Below are 17,500 nucleotides of genomic sequence, written 5' to 3'. Positions count from 1 at the left end.
CTGAACATGGCGCAGGAAGGCGGAGTCACCTGACCTGTGACATCATACAAACATCACAGGATACAGTGATGTCACACAAGTTAACCTTTGACCTTCATTTTTTCATCCTCTCACACATTTGCATCACATTTACTTCTCCATGGTGACCTTTGACCTGTTTGATCTCAGACAGGAAATGGGTGTGGCCAAAGAAGGAGAATCTAAAGGAAAAAAGCAACATTCATAAAGATGTTGACACACACGCACGCACACACACACACACACACACAATCTCTCTCACACACACACACAGACACAATCTCACACACACACAGACACAAACACACACACAGGCAGCTCTATTTATCTATTTACAGATTACTTTACTGTATTGTGTAGTTTTGTTGTGTTACTTGTTTACATGTTGATTATGTAACAGATTAAATCTGAACAGAACAGGTTATCTGTTAACCTGTTAACCTGTTAACCTGTTAACCTGTTCACCTGTTTACCTGTTTACCTGTTAACAGGTAAGTTTCATGCAAGGACCTGCTATTTGTGCGCGTGGCAGTTTGTGTCTCAGAACAACACGGACCCGCCTTTAATGTTTTGGCGCCACTGAACCAAACCTCATTTTGAAAACGTTACATTTAACAGATTATTGTCTCTGTGAAGCGCGGAAAGCGCCGGATTATTAAAACCAACCACGTTTCCCTTTCAACCCGAGCCGCTGTGAGTTCGGCTCTGGGTTAGGGTTAAAAACAGGTTAAAAACGGGTTAAAAACGGGTTAAAAACGGGTTAAAAACAGGTTAAAAACCGGATGTTTTTCTCCAGTTAAAACAAAGCTCACATTGAAGAGAACAAGCGTCTCGCGCTGTAAACGTCACAAAGGTGTTTTTGTGAACACCTGAGCAGGTGAACACACTCTCACTCACCCAGGACCCGCAGCTCGATCTCCGCGGTCTTCGTGCTTCCGTCCACGGACACGATGGTGATGCTATAATCTCCGCTGTCCTCGGGTTTCAGCTTCTTCAGACTCAGGTTTCCGTTGGTTCCGTTGACGGAAACTCGTCCTTCATACGGTTTGTTCACGTTCATCCCTGAAGGACCCACCGTGGCGACGTGAGTCTGCTCGTGGCCGTCGTTGTAATTCCAGATTATAAAGGCGTAATCCGGTTTTTTCACCAGTTTCGTCGGAACCACAACGTCCGAGCCCAGAATCGCGTCTATCGGACCCTCGGGGAGGATTTCCTGCCCCGCGCAGCGTCCTGAGGGCGAGCGGAGGTCATTTATAGGAAAAGTGATGGATATACATATACATACATATACATATATACATATATATATATATATATACATATATAAATATATATATTTATATATTTATATACGTGTGTGTATATATATATATGTACATATATATGTGTGTGTGTGTGTGTGTGAAACCATGCGAGTTCACGGTGGAGTTTAAGCTCCAGCTCAAATACACACATTCAAACATGAGAATAGTTTCATGAATATTATAATAACAATAATGATGATGATAAATAAACATGATAAACATGATATAAACAAGTCTAAAGTGAAGTTTCTCACCGATCACAGAGATCAGCAGCAGCAGAGACACACGATCCATGAGGAAGAGTTTAGGGTTTGACTGAGAACAAGTTACTGACTGTACCTTTAAGGACACACCCAGACACACACACACACACCCAGAGACACACACACACACACATATCCAGAGACACACACACACACACACACCCAGACACACACACACACACCCAGAGACACACACACACAAACCCAGAGACACACACACACACACACACACACACCCAGAGACACACACACAGAGACACACACACACACACACACACACCCAGACACACAAACTCATTGATTCATTTTTTCTGTGTAAACTTGATTAAAGTTTATTTCTAATGATTGAAAAAGAAAAACACACCAAGGACAGAGGACATGAGGACACAAGGACAGATATGAGGACACAAACTCTTCAACACTGCAGCTCAGTGAGACACTGCTGCCCCCCAGTGGACACATGGAACATATACCCCGTCACCAGGCTCCTCCTCCTCTCCTGTACAACAGCTCAGTGTCCATTCAGGAGGCAGAGCTTCTCTCTGCATGACAAGTTGACCCTGACTAACCTTTACCTAACTAACCCTGACTAACCTTTACCTAACTAACCCTGACTTACCCTAAGATGATGATGAAGATGATGAAGAAGATGAAGATGATGAAGAAGATCAATCACCTGATCTTAACGACTGTCTCTTTAAATGTAAATGAGACAGGAAATGATGTCAGCGTCACTGAGGCTCTGACACACACGCACACACATTTTATGTGTGTGTATATGTGTATGTGCATATGTGTGTGTTTGTGTACATGTATGTATATGTGTGTGTTTGTATATACGTGTATGTGTATATGTATATATGTGTGTGTCTGTATATATGTGTATGTGTTTGTATGTGTGTAGTTGTATATACATGTGTATATGTGTGTTCATATATATGTGTGTGTTTGTATATATGTGTGTGTGTGTGTTTGTATATATGTGTGTGTGTGTTCATATATATGTGTATGTACATATGTGTGTATGTGTGTGTGTTTGTATATATGGTATGTGTTTATTAGGGCTGCACTGATTGGTCGGCCCTGAGGGTCACGTGATCGACAGCACTCAGCAACAGGTGGAGAGGCTAACGGGATTAGCAAGTTAGCTCAGAGAGTGGACAGACAGTGAAGTGACAGCTTTATTCTACAGTATTCACATGGACCATACAAAGGTGTGTCCCACTGTCTCATGTCCACTTCCTGTCTCAGAGTCTGAGGCGTGTCCCACTGTCTCATGTCCACTTCCTGTCTCAGAGTCTGGAGGCGTGTCCCACTGTCTCATGTCCACTTCCTGTCTCAGAGTCTGGAGGCGTGTCCTCATAGTTCCATGTCTACTTCCTGTCTCAGAGTCTGGAGGCGTGTCCTCATAGTTCCATGTCTACTTCCTGTCTCAGAGTCTGAGGCGTGTCCCACTGTCTCATGTCCACTTCCTGTCTCAGAGTCTGGAGGCGTGCCCCACTGTCTCATGTCCACTTCCTGTCTCAGAGTCTGGAGGCGTGTCCTCATAGTTCCATGTCTACTTCCTGTCTCAGAGTCTGGAGGCGTGTCCTCACAGGATATGGCGGCCATGTTGAAATGGCGTGGAGTTTTCACCTGGTCAGTGGTTGGACGTCTTCGTCCCCGACGTTGTCTTAGTCAGGAGCACAGATTTGGGCGGGGCTTGTGGTTTGAGTGACAGTGCTGATGGGAGGACACGTGGACCTTCACTGTAGCTGTGCTGCCGCGTCAGGGAGACACCAGTGTTATTAGCCTTAGCTCCCCTGTTAGCGCCTGAGGGACCATTGTTGTTGTTGCCGTTGATCTGTGTGTGCGGCGCCCCCCGCAGGTTAAAGCTGTGGTGGCGGGTCACGTCGCTGCCCATCTTAATGAGGGATTGGCGATGGGAGTGTTGGTGCGTCACGAAGCTTCCTCTTGGTGTCTCTGGAATAAGGAGTGGAGTGGAGGAGGCGGAGTTTCGAGGAGGCGGGTCCAGACATTTGGGGAGGCTGACCGTCGGCAGCAGGGAGGTGTTATAATGTAGAGCAGACTGATGATGGTGGGGGTGTGTCTGGTTACCATGGTGATGATGGTGGGGGTGTGTCTGGTTACCATGGTGATGATGGTGGGGGTGTGTCTGGTACTGTCCTGCACAGGAGGAGGAGGTGACGACCTTGATGCCGCCGCTTCCAGACGCGCTAACATCGTGGATGTGTTTGAGCAGCTCGTCCAGCGCCGACACGTCGTTAGCCGTCTGCGAGCTGTGGTGAGAAATGGCCCCGCCTCCTATCCCGCCTCCTATCCCGCCTCCTGCCCCGCCTCCTCCTGCTTGCTCATTACTCAAAGTCTGTTTCTCGTCAGAGGAAGCGTCTGATCCTTGGTCGGCACAGTTGCTCAGACTGCTGCTATGGCGATGAGAGTACGGCGTTTCCGCGACGACCGCCATGAAACTGCCATGAAGAGCGAATCCAGAACAGTCTTTGACGCCATCTTCTTTCTGATTGTTCACTGGCAGCTGAGGGGAGGAGTCACGGGTTGAGTAGGGGGTGGAGTCAGGGCTACAGTCACTTAATGTCAAGACAGACAGCTGACCATCCACCTGAGAAAAGGGGCGGGGCAGAGATAAAGAGGGTGTGGCTTTCAGACGTTATTCTGATTTGTAATACATTTTAACAATGTGGGATTAGGGTTATTTATGTAAACAATGACGTGTTGGCATGTTTTATTTATGTAAACAATAACCTGTTAGCATGTTTTATTTATATAAACAACGCATTAGCATGTTTTATTTATGTTAGCAGGTTTTATGACTATGAAAGACAGGTTAGCTTTTAGCAGTAGGTGCTAGGCTAGGCTAACAAAGACACTGAAACTGTGGTCACACCTGAGAGAGGCCGAGCTGGGCGTCGCCCAGCAGCAGGTCGTGACATGTGGGCGTGTGCGGGGTTGGCGAGGCGTGACTGTTAGCCATGAAAGAGCTGTAAATCCGTGGTGTGGACACACCCACTCTGTCCTGGGTCAAGAAGAGGTCAAAGGTCAAAGGTCAGCAAATAACCATCACTGAGCATTTTTATCCAAAACTCTGTTAAATCATCATCACACAGTGTGTGTGTGTGTGTGTGTGTGTGTGATCATATCATTGATCCATTTGTTTCAAACCGAAACTCAACACCTTTACGTATAAACACCTTTGGAAAATCTTTGTGAAAATAACTGAACAATGAAAATACTTTGTAATTTCTGAGTAAAAAGTGACTTCCTGTTTGGCAGCAGTGACATCATCATGACATCATCACACACCTTTGGCGTTCCCTCTAGAAGTCCACTGAGTTTAGCGAGTGATCGTAGTGAAAGAGCACGAGGCAGCGACGCCTCAGGTTCTTTTCCCAGCGCCGTTGTTCTGTTAGCGACGCCGCGGCTACAGTAACACGACACCAGGAAACCCGACACCACCACGCCCAGGAAGAACGCCACCAACATACAAGCTAGCAGGAACGTGTAGTGGACGTTAGCGGCAGCTAGCTGGTCCATGTCTGTTGTGAGGCAGACAGTGAGACAGTCAGTGAGACAGTCAGTGAGACAGACACTGAGACAGTCAGGGGCGACAGACAGTGAGACAGACAGACAGACAGTGAGACAGACAGACAGACAGTGAGACAGACAGACAGACAGTGAGACAGACAGACAGACAGACAGACAGACAGACAGACAGACAGACAGACAGACAGTGAGACAGACAGTTCTTACCATAGGTGGAGTCAGACTTCCGTGATGTCGCTAAGACGTCATCTGTAAAAACAAGCAAAAACTCACTTTACTTCCTGTGTTGGCGTCAGCCATTACCATGGTTACCACAGTACTTCCTGTGTTGGCGTCAGCTGTTACCATGGTTACCACAGTACTTCCTGTTTTCGCGTCAGCCGCTACCATGTTTACCACAGTACTTCCTGTGTTGGCGTTAGCTGTTACCATGGTTACCACAGTACTTCCTGTCTTTGCGTCAGCCGCTACCATGTTTACCACAGTACTTCCTGTGTTGGCGTCAGCTGTTACCATGGTTACCACAGTACTTCCTGTGTTGGCGTCAGCCGTTACCATGTTTACCACGGTACTTCCTGTGTTGGCGTCAGCCGTTACCATGTTTACCACAGTACTTCCTGTGTTGGCGTCAGCCGTTACCATGTTTACCACAGTACTTCCTGTGTTGGCGTCAGCCGTTACCATGTTTACCACGGTACTTCCTGTGTTGGCGTCAGCCGTTACCATGTTTACCATGGTACTTCCTATGTTGGCGTCAGCCGTTACCATGTTTACCACAGTACTTCCTGTGTTGGCGTCAGCTGTTACCATGGTTACCACAGTTGTTCTCACCATAGCAACCGTCCAGGTCAAACAGCTGCTCGTCATCAATGTCCTGCTCAAAGCCCGACCTGAGACAACAGAGAGGGACAGATTAGACTCCTCCTCCTTTAGGCGTATCCACGGCAACCACAACTGAAGACATTGAACACTGAGGACATTTATCTGCAGCTGAGACGTAAAAGTCATAATAATAATAATAATAATAACGCTTTTAATTTAAGGTCACAGAAGGGGGCGGGGTCAGAGGGAGAACAACAAACAAATCAATAACTAATAATCAGAATAAATCTGATGATTAATGAGTCATTAAAAATGCAGACGATGAGAGGGCGGAGTCTCTAATGTTCATGATAATCTTAATCTCATCTGATTTAAGAGCTTTACTAATGATGTCAGTGGTGAAGAGAAAAGGAGGCGGGGCTTACTTCAAACCCTGTGTGATGTCAGCACATCTGCCGCCGCTGCGTAACCAGACGCAGTAGGGGTCACCAGAGGTCAGGCAGCTTCTGAGACCAGAGGACAAGAGTCTTACAACATCATTATGAAAGAGCGCCCCCTGCTGCTGAGACAAATGAGCATTAAAGCAGTCACTCAGCTGCTCCTCTGCTGCCTCGTGTGGTCACTCACTGTTTACAGCTGCCATGTTGAGAGCAGCGGCTCAGAGGAACTCTGATGACGCAGCTACTGAAGGCCACAAACAGAGCGTGATGGTCTTTGTCCAGCTCCAGACCCAGGACCATCCGCTCCTCCTGACCCTGAACGTTACACCTGCAAACAGGAAGTAGATTAGTTTCAAGAAACTAGCATTAGCAGCTTTAGTTAATCTTCTGTTTGACATGGAGCCAGCGGTGTAGAGTGGTCTACTGTTAGCATGGGTAAACATGGACCTCACAGTTACTGTCTTTGACAGACCGTAAACATGGACCTCACAGTTACTGTCTATGACAGACCGTAAACATGGACCTCACAGTTACTGTCTATGACAGACCGTAAACATGGACCTCACAATTACTGTCTGTGACAGACCGTAAACATGGTCCTCACAGTTACTGTCTATGACAGACCGTAAACACGGTCCTCACAGTTACTGTCTATGACAGACCGTAAACATGGACCTCACAGTTACTGTCTTTGACAGACCGTAAACATGGACCTCACAGTTACTGTCTATGACAGACCGTAAACATGGACCTCACAGTTACTGTCTATGACAGACCGTAAACACAGACCTCACAGTTACTGTCTATGACAGACCGTAAACATGGACCTCACAGTAACTGTCTATGACAGACCGTAAACATGGACCTCACAGTTACTGTCTATGACAGACCGTAAACACGGACCTCACAGTTACTGTCTATGACAGACCGTAAACACGGACCTCACAGTAACTGTCTTTGACAGACCGTAAACACAGACCTCACAGTTACTGTCTATGACAGACCGTAAACACGGACCTCACAGTTACTGTCTATGACAGACCGTAAACACAGACCTCACAGTTACTGTCTATGACAGACCGTAAACACGGACCTCACAGTTACTGTCTATGACAGACCGTAAACACGGACCTCACAGTTACTGTCTATGACAGACCGTAAACACGGACCTCACAGTTACTGTCTATGACAGACCGTAAACATGGACCTCACAGTTACTGTCTATGACAGACCGTAAACATGGACCTCACAGTTACTGTCTATGACAGACCGTAAACATGGACCTCACAGTTACTGTCTATGACAGACCGTAAACATGGACCTCACAGTTACTGTCTTACTTTAACGGGTTGTAAACATCGATGTCCTCCAGCAGTTTGGTTCCGATGCTATTGTTCAGATCTGTGTTGACTAAGACTTTCAGGACTCGTCCGTCATCTGAGCCCAAGAACATCACCACGCGGTCTTTGAAGGCACCGGCAGAGACGTCAATCACAATCTGGGTCAACCTGGACCTGGGAGGACAAAGCAGAGTGCTAGTGATTTAACAAAGTCCAGATGACGTGTGGCAGGAAAGGTTGAGCCCACACCTGGTGGCTCCGCCCCCTTTTTGTTACCTGCTGGACGTCCTGATGAAGGACGGCCTCTCGTGAACAGGTGGAACAGCTTCGTCCATCAGAGGACACGACTTGATGAAGGTCAGTGTTTCATCTGGAAAGTGAACTGATGACATGTAGTCAGCCGCGGTGCCCTCACCTGCACACACACCTGGTCTACAAACACACACACACACACACACACACACACGATCCTGGGTTTAATAGTTATCCTGGATTGAATAATCTGGTCTCAGGTGATCCTGGCTGTAGATGGCGCTCTCACCTGGGTTGAGGAATCCGTTCGTCAGGTACTGGTGTCCAGGATGAGTCGCTGGTCCGCTGCTCTTTGAACGTTCCGCTGAAGACGTTCTCGATGTCGTCCATGAAGAAGGAACAGACGGCGGAGCCAGGGATACTGAGGGGGCGGAGCCAGTTACACTCACACACATATGGGACGGTGGGTGTGGCTAAAGTCTGGTGCTACAGGCATCTTTCACAAATGAGCAGAGCCCAGTTGCTAATGTTGCATTATGTCCTAAGAGGGACGCGTTTAGCTTATGTGTAGCTAACATGAACCTACCGCTCAGCTAACATGAAGCTAACGCTCGGCTAACATGAAGTTAATGCTCTGCTAACATGAAGCTAATGCTCAGGTTATTCTAAAGAAATGCTTGGCTAACATGAAGCTAATGCTCTGCTAACATAAAGCTAACTCAGGTGAGTGTTACCTGTTGTCCTGGGTGGTGAAGACTCCAGCGAGCGCCGGCCTCCCGTTCAGCTGCAGCACGTTTGTCACAGACTGAAGGACATCGAAGTAAAAGAAAGAATCTCCAGGAAGTGAACAGTTAAGACGAGCCTGAACACACACACACACACACACACACACACACAGGTGAACATGATGCTTCTTTATCAGCGGTTACCATGGAAACAAGAATGTAAGGTCACCTTCAGGTAGGACGTCCAGTATCTCTCCAGAACTCGGGGCGAACCGCCGTTATCATTCTTACAAATGCGGGCAACTCGAGAAAACATCACCTGAGAGAGGGCGGGGTCAAAGATGTGAGGGCGGGGTTTAACCCAGTCAGAGGGTGGGGGTCAAAGGTGAGAGGGCGGGGTTTAACCTAGTCAGAGGGTAAATGTAAATGTACTTTATTTATACAGCCCTTTACAACAATCCTTTCGGTGATCCAAAGTGCTTTACAAGAAATAAATAAATAAAGAGGAAACACATAAAAGTAATTAAAAACAATAAAAACAATAAAATAGTGCAAAATAAAATAAGATAGAATCAGATAAAAGATAAGAAGACAAAAGATAAAAAGTGTCACCATACTACTCGGTATTAAAAGCCATCCTAAATAAATAGGTTTTTAGCCTTGATTTGAAGAGGCCCAGGTCAGAGATAAGACGCATCTCAACAGGGAGTTTATTCCAGAGCCTGTGAGCAGCAACAGCAAAGGCTCGATCACCCCAGTGTTTATATTTTGACCTGGGCACTTCCAGCAACATTTGGTTGTTTGACCTCAGAGCTCTACCCGGATCACGAACAGTTAAAAGCTCAGATAAATAAGATGGGGCAAGATCATGAAGAGCTTTAAAGGCAAACATTAAAAGTTTAAAATCGATTCTAAAAGAGACTGGAAGCCAATGGAGAGAGTGAAGAACAGGGGTGATGTGCTCTCTTCTATTAGTGTTGGTTAAAAGACGGGCAGCAGCGTTTTGAACAAGTTGAAGGCGACTGAGAGAAGTCTGGGAAATGCCAACATACAGTGCATTGCAGTAGTCTAATCTAGAACTGATTAGCGCATGTATGGCTTTCTCAAGGTCGTGACGGCTTAAAAATGTTTTAACTTTGGCCAGCAGACGCAACTGGAAAAAACTAGTCCTGACAACGTTGCTAATTTGTTTATCAAACCTCAGATGACTGTCAAAGGTCACTCCCAGATTCCTGATGTTCGGACTGAGTTTTGAGGACAAGGAGCCAAAGCCATCCATCACAGTGTCCCCGAACACAATACATTCCGTTTTCTCGTTGTTTAAATTAAGAAAGTTTTGGGCCAACCACTGCTTAATGTCAGCAAGACAGCTAGACAAGGAGGATTGTCAGAGGGTGGGGGTCAAAGGTGAGAGGGCGGGGTTTAACCCAGTCAGAGGGTGGGGGTCAAAGGTGAGAGGGCGGGGTTTAACCCAGTCAGAGGGTGGGGGTCAAAGGTGAGAGGGCGGGGTTTAACCCAGTCAGAGGGTGGGGGTCAAAGGTGAGAGGGCGGGGTTTAACCCAGTCAGAGGGTGGGGGTCAAAGGTGAGAGGGCGGGGTTTAACCCAGTCAGAGGGTGGGGGTCAAAGGTGAGAGGGCGGGGTTTAACCCAGTCAGAGGGTGGGGGTCAAAGGTGAGAGGGCGGGGTTTAACCCAGTCAGAGGGTGGGGGTCAAAGGTGAGAGGGCGGGGTTTAACCCAGTCAGAGGGTGGGGGTCAAAGGTGAGAGGACGGGGTTTAACCCAGTCAGAGGGTGGGGGTCAAAGGTGAGAGGGCGGGGTTTAACCCAGTCAGAGGGTGGGGGTCAAAGGTGAGAGGGCGGGGTTTAACCCAGTCAGAGGGTGGGGGTCAAAGGTGAGAGGGCGGGGTTTAACCCAGTCAGAGGGTGGGGGTCAAAGGTGAGAGGGCGGGGTTTAACCCAGTCAGAGGGTGGGGGTCAAAGGTGAGAGGGCGGGGTTTAACCCAGTCAGAGGGTGGGGGTCAAAGGTGAGAGGGCGGGGTTTAACCCAGTTTGTTACCTTTCCCAGAGAAGTGAACTCTACTGCGATCTCTCTGAAGAAGAAGTAGACGTAGCTTCCATAGTCAATGGCATGAAGAAAGTGAGGCTCTGTGTCAGGGGGCGGGGCCAGGATGATGGGGGCGGAGACAAACTGTCAGATTATTCAACTTCATTGTCAAACTGAACGTGTGTGTGTGTGTGTGTGTGTGTGTGTGTGTGTGTGTGTGTGTGTGTGTGTTCACCTCTCAGCCACTTAGAGTCGTACTTGAGCGTCCTCAGAACGGGTCGATCGTCTCCCAGACTTCTGTAGAAGACGGCGTCGCTGGCGAGGAAATCCGTGGTGGTGGCCGAGTAGAATTCTCCTCCTGATCACAAACATGTGTTTATTTAGGTCATAGTCACAGCACCACCTTCAGGACATGAAGTGGAACTGACCTGTGAACAGTCCTATGTTGGACTGATGGGACTCGAAGGGACATCGAGCCTGACCGATGAGGTCATCGCCGACCTGCTCCAACGAGGTCATCTGAGGTCAAAGGTCAAATACAAGGTAAGAAATTCATCTGTGTGTGTGTGTGTGTGTGTGTGTGTGTGTGTGTGTGTGTGTGTGTGTGTGTGTGTGTGTGTGTGTGTGTGTGTGTGTGTTTACCTGATAGTCCCTGCAGGTGGGGTTAAACGCGTTGGTTCCACAGGTGAAAAGTGTTTCATCGTTTCTGGGAACCAGAACTTTGATGTAGTTGTAACATTCATCCTGAAACGGAAATAATCCAGAATTAATCTGCTCTAATCCAGGATGAGGAGGATTAAATATGTCAAACCATCTTAAATGGCTCTCAGTCCAGGTCTCAGTCCTGGTCTCAGTCCTGGTCTCATGTGAATCACTTAAACTCACCCTGTTCTTTCCTCTCACTTCACATTTGCTCACGTCTTCAGATTTCCACGTCAGCGTCTGAAACACAGACACACACACAGACACACACACAGACACACACACAGACACACAGACACACACACACACACACACACACAGACACACACACAGACACACACACACACACACACACACACACAAACACACACAGACACACACACACACACACACACACACACACACACACACACACAGACACACACAATCATCATCACTTCTCTGACATTTGTAACCAGTCATGGTGATGATGTCACTCACCATCTGAGGAACGATGACATCATCCACCGCCGCTGCCGTGGTCGTCAGATTCACCGCGAACACGTGATCTCTAAAAAAGACATTTCCCACAATCCTTCACTTCAGAGTAAAGGATTGTGTGTGTGTGTGTGTGTGTGTGTGTGTGTGTGTGTGTGTGTGTGTGTGTCTGTGTCTGTGTGTGTGTGTGTGTGTGTGTGTGTGTGTGTGTGTGTGTGTGTGTGTGTGTGTGTGTGTGTGTCTGTGTGTGTGGGTGTGTGTGTGTGTATGTGTATACCTGGCAGCGATGAACAGCACATGGTTGATGCGGATCATGGTCTGGAAGTGGAGGCCAAGTCTCTGAGTGTCGTTGTCATGGAGACCATGAAACGCTGAAAACTGAGACGAGTCTGCAGACACATGAGGGTCAGTGAACGCATCGTCGTCAGTGAACGCATCATCGACGCATCGTTGTCAGTGAACGCATCATCGTCAGTGAACGCATCGTTGTCAGTCAACGCATCGTCGTCAGTGAACGCATCGTCGTCAGTGAACGCATCGTCGTCAGTGAACGCATCGTCGTCAGTGAACGCATCGTCAGCATCTGTCCACACTGTAACCATGACAATGATGATGTCATCACTGTACTCACGCTGAGAGGAGACTGTGCTGATTGGCTGCAGGTCTTTGGGGAAGGGCGTGGTCAAGGCCTCAGACAGGAAGTGGACAGTGAACACAAGGAGTAGCATAAGTGGTGGCCACTGTTGTCGTGGTAACAGCCAATCCACGAAGACCATTTTGTGACAGGGTGGCGATGATGTCACAGGGTCATGGTGGAGGTCAACTATGAGGTCACACAGATGTGAGGGTTAAAGGTCACATCAACAACTTTTCTCAGAAGGTCAAAGAGGTCAGGAGAGTGGGCGGAGTCCTGGTTAGAGACAGAGACAAGGGGAGGAGACTGAAGACGGACAGACTCCGCCCACATGAACACAAAGGTAGAGAAAGAGAAGAAGAAAGAGGGCGGGGCATAAAGTACTGGAGTACTACGACTGTACATACTCGCCAAGTACACAAGTACCATCTCTTGCGCCACCTACAGTGTTGATAAATGACCATATCAAATACTTTAAATAAATGCATATATTCTCAATTTTATTCATATAAACCCTACTATGGGAGACAGATATATTACAGCAGTATAAGGTAGTATACAGAATACAAATACACAATTATACATTACTGTCGCATTAGGACCAGGTTTTGGTCTCATTAGGACTACTGGTCCTGACAAGGTCAGTGATTATCACACACACACACACACACACACTTGTGATGGGGTGAAGTCAGGAGGTTTTAGGAGGAGGGGTTAATCTGATCGGATTAAAAACAGACTCATGTACAGACCCCCCCCCACACACACACACACACACAGATTAACCCTCTCAGAAATAGGTCACATGTAGAGAAACAAACTGAAGGTTCAAACCTGAATGAACATCCTGAGGCACAACTTTAAAACCAGTGCTAACCTACTAACTAACTAACATCGTAACCTCTTAACATCGTAACCTTGTAACCTCGTAACCTCTTAACATCGTAACATCGTAACATCGTAACCTCGTAACCTCGTAACCTCTTAACATCGTACCCTCGTAACCTCTTAACATCGTAACCTCGTAACATCGTAACCTCGTAACCTCTTAACATCGTAACATCGTAACATCGTAACCTCGTAACCTCTTAACCTCTTAACATCGTAACATCGTAACATCGTAACCTCGTAACCTCTTAACCTCTTAACATCGTAACATCGTAACATCGTAACCTCTTAACCTCGTAACCTCTTAACCTCTTAACCTCGTAACCTCGTAACATCGTAACCTCTTAACCTCGTAACCTCTTAACCTCGTAACCTCTTAACCTCTTAACATCGTAACCTTTTAACCTCGTAACATCGTAACATTTTAACCTCTTAACCGCTTAACCTCTTAACATCGTAACCTCTTAACCTCGTAACCTCTTAACATCGTAACATCGTAAACCTCTTAACATCGTAACCTCTTAACATCGTAACCTCTTAACATCGTAACGTCTTAACATCGTAACGTCTTAACATCGTAACCTCTTAACATCGTGACCTCGTAACCTCTTAACATCGTAACATCGTAACCTCTTAACATCGTAACGTCTTAACATCGTAACGTCTTAACAGCGTAACCTCTTAACATCGTAACCTCTTATTATCGTAACCTCTTAACATCGTAACCTCTTAACATCCTAACATCTTAACATCGTAACCTCTTAACATTGTAAACTCTTAACATCGTAACCTCTTAACATCGTAACCTCTTAACATCGTAACCCCTTAACATCGTAACCTTGTAACATCTTAACCTCTTAACATCGTAACCTTGTAACATCTTAACCTCTTAACATCGTAACATCTTAACATCTTAACCTCTTAACATCGTAACATCTTAACCTCTTAACATCGTAACCTCTTAACATCGTAACATCTTAACATCTTAACCTCTTAACATCGTAACCTCGTAACATCTTAACCTCTTAACATCGTAACATCTTAACCTCTTAACATCATAACATCTTAACATCGTAACATCTTAACCTCTTAACATCTTAACCTCTTAACATCGTAACATCTTAACCTCGTAACATCTTAACCTCTTAACATCGTAACATCGTAACATCTTAACCTCTTAACATCGTAACATCTTAACCTCTTAACATCGTAACCTCGTAACATCTTAACCTCTTAACATCGTAACATCTTAACCTTGTAACATCTTAACCTCTTAACATTGTAACATCTTAACCTCTTAACATCGTAACCTCGTAACATCTTAACCTCTTAACATCGTAACATCTTAACCTCTTAACATCGTAACATCTTAACCTCTTAACCTCGTAACCTCGTAACATCTTAACATCGTAACCTCGTAACACACACACACACACAGATTAACCCTCTCAGAAATAGGTCACATGTAGAGAAACAAACTGAAGGTTCAAACCTGAATGAACATCCTGAGGCACAACTTTAAAACCAGTGCTAACCTACTAACTAACTAACATCGTAACCTCTTAACATCGTAACCTTGTAACCTCGTAACCTCTTAACATCGTAACATCGTAACATCGTAACCTCGTAACCTCGTAACCTCTTAACATCGTACCCTCGTAACCTCTTAACATCGTAACCTCGTAACATCGTAACCTCGTAACCTCTTAACATCGTAACATCGTAACATCGTAACCTCGTAACCTCTTAACCTCTTAACATCGTAACATCGTAACATCGTAACCTCGTAACCTCTTAACCTCTTAACATCGTAACATCGTAACATCGTAACCTCTTAACCTCGTAACCTCTTAACCTCTTAACCTCGTAACCTCGTAACATCGTAACCTCTTAACCTCGTAACCTCTTAACCTCGTAACCTCTTAACCTCTTAACATCGTAACCTTTTAACCTCGTAACATCGTAACATTTTAACCTCTTAACCGCTTAACCTCTTAACATCGTAACCTCTTAACCTCGTAACCTCTTAACATCGTAACATCGTAAACCTCTTAACATCGTAACCTCTTAACATCGTAACCTCTTAACATCGTAACGTCTTAACATCGTAACGTCTTAACATCGTAACCTCTTAACATCGTGACCTCGTAACCTCTTAACATCGTAACATCGTAACCTCTTAACATCGTAACGTCTTAACATCGTAACGTCTTAACAGCGTAACCTCTTAACATCGTAACCTCTTATTATCGTAACCTCTTAACATCGTAACCTCTTAACATCCTAACATCTTAACATCGTAACCTCTTAACATTGTAAACTCTTAACATCGTAACCTCTTAACATCGTAACCTCTTAACATCGTAACCCCTTAACATCGTAACCTTGTAACATCTTAACCTCTTAACATCGTAACCTTGTAACATCTTAACCTCTTAACATCGTAACATCTTAACATCTTAACCTCTTAACATCGTAACATCTTAACCTCTTAACATCGTAACCTCTTAACATCGTAACATCTTAACATCTTAACCTCTTAACATCGTAACCTCGTAACATCTTAACCTCTTAACATCGTAACATCTTAACCTCTTAACATCATAACATCTTAACATCGTAACATCTTAACCTCTTAACATCTTAACCTCTTAACATCGTAACATCTTAACCTCGTAACATCTTAACCTCTTAACATCGTAACATCGTAACATCTTAACCTCTTAACATCGTAACATCTTAACCTCTTAACATCGTAACCTCGTAACATCTTAACCTCTTAACATCGTAACATCTTAACCTTGTAACATCTTAACCTCTTAACATTGTAACATCTTAACCTCTTAACATCGTAACCTCGTAACATCTTAACCTCTTAACATCGTAACATCTTAACCTCTTAACATCGTAACATCTTAACCTCTTAACCTCGTAACCTCGTAACATCTTAACATCGTAACCTCGTAACATCTTAACCTCGTAACATCGTAACATCTTAACCTCTTAACATCGTAACATCGTAACATCTTAACCTCTTAACATCGTAACATCTTAACCTCTTAACATCGTAACATCTTAACCTCTTAACATCGTAACATCTTAACCTCTTAACATCGTAACCTCTTAACCTCTTAACATCGTAACATCGTAACCTCTTAACCTCTTAACCTCTTAACATCGTAACATCGTAACCTCTTAACCTCTTAACATCTTAACATCGTAACCTCTTAACATCGTAACCTTGTACCAGGTTATGTTCCAACATTTGACTTCACTTCACTGGTCCAGTAAGGAGGTCAGAGGTCAGAGGTCAGAGGTCACAGAAGGACATTTAGACTGAAGTCTTTATTTCCCACTGTCTTAAACAGCTCTGTTTATAATAGTACATATATATACATATACTGTATATAAACATATGTATATATATAATAGTACCTCGTGTACCTCATGTACCAGGTTTATATTAGACTTCAGATAGAGGAAACATGTTTTTGAGTTAGCTCAGATTATTTTAGATCAAGATTAGATTAAACGGTTAAATAAAGCAGCGATTTAGAGGATGAACACATGAACACATGAAGACATGAATGAAGACATGAACACATGAATGAACACATGAACACATGAATGAACACATGAACACATGAACACATGAATGAAGACATGAAGACAAACACATGAAGACATGAAGACATGAATGAAGACATGAAGACATGAACACATGAAGACATGAACACATGAAGACATGAATGAAGACATGAATGGAGACATGAAGACATGAAGACATGAACACATGAAGACATGAATGAAGACATGAATGAAGACATGAATGAACACATGAACACATAAAGACATGAACACATGAATGAACACATGAATGAACACATGAACACATGAATGAACACATGAATGAACACATGAACACATGAATGAACACATGAATGAACACATGAATGAAGACATGAACACATGAATGAACACATGAATGAACACATGAATGATTGTGATGAAAGATCAAAATATTCAATTAAATC

General features: G+C 45.0%; 2 protein-coding genes across 2 annotated transcripts in view; both read right to left on the bottom strand.

Annotated features, from left to right (window-relative positions):
• The window catches only part of LOC310935725 (cell adhesion molecule CEACAM5), a gene marked incomplete at both ends in the record, with an annotated part of 9,354 nt that extends 6,158 nt beyond the window's left edge, over positions 1–3,196 (bottom strand). The window contains 2 exons of the mRNA XM_083899659.1: positions 916–1,248; positions 3,010–3,196. Coding sequence (XP_083755785.1) covers positions 916–1,248; positions 3,010–3,196 — 520 coding nt within the window. The remainder of the gene's footprint in view (positions 1–915; positions 1,249–3,009) is intronic.
• Positions 3,197–3,224: 28 nt separating this feature from the next.
• LOC310935724 (semaphorin-6C-like) overlaps positions 3,225–17,500 on the bottom strand; it is a gene marked incomplete at both ends in the record, with an annotated part of 16,186 nt that continues 1,910 nt past the window's right edge. Inside the window, 19 exons of the mRNA XM_083899658.1 lie at positions 3,225–4,202; positions 4,488–4,616; positions 4,904–5,136; positions 5,951–6,033; positions 6,391–6,471; positions 6,593–6,733; positions 7,746–7,919; positions 8,022–8,177; positions 8,287–8,418; positions 8,732–8,859; positions 8,952–9,041; positions 10,778–10,866; positions 11,001–11,123; positions 11,194–11,284; positions 11,408–11,509; positions 11,651–11,707; positions 11,948–12,017; positions 12,222–12,333; positions 12,576–12,767. Of these exons, the coding sequence (XP_083755784.1) occupies positions 3,225–4,202; positions 4,488–4,616; positions 4,904–5,136; positions 5,951–6,033; positions 6,391–6,471; positions 6,593–6,733; positions 7,746–7,919; positions 8,022–8,177; positions 8,287–8,418; positions 8,732–8,859; positions 8,952–9,041; positions 10,778–10,866; positions 11,001–11,123; positions 11,194–11,284; positions 11,408–11,509; positions 11,651–11,707; positions 11,948–12,017; positions 12,222–12,333; positions 12,576–12,767 (3,161 nt within the window). The remainder of the gene's footprint in view (positions 4,203–4,487; positions 4,617–4,903; positions 5,137–5,950; positions 6,034–6,390; positions 6,472–6,592; positions 6,734–7,745; positions 7,920–8,021; positions 8,178–8,286; positions 8,419–8,731; positions 8,860–8,951; positions 9,042–10,777; positions 10,867–11,000; positions 11,124–11,193; positions 11,285–11,407; positions 11,510–11,650; positions 11,708–11,947; positions 12,018–12,221; positions 12,334–12,575; positions 12,768–17,500) is intronic.

This window comes from Microchirus variegatus (genome assembly GCF_963457635.1).
Source record: "Microchirus variegatus genome assembly, chromosome: 13".
In the NCBI taxonomy this organism is placed as follows: domain Eukaryota; kingdom Metazoa; phylum Chordata; class Actinopteri; order Pleuronectiformes; family Soleidae; genus Microchirus; species Microchirus variegatus.
Note: the sequence above shows the minus strand (reverse complement) of the source record. Positions and strands in the feature narration are given on the sequence as shown.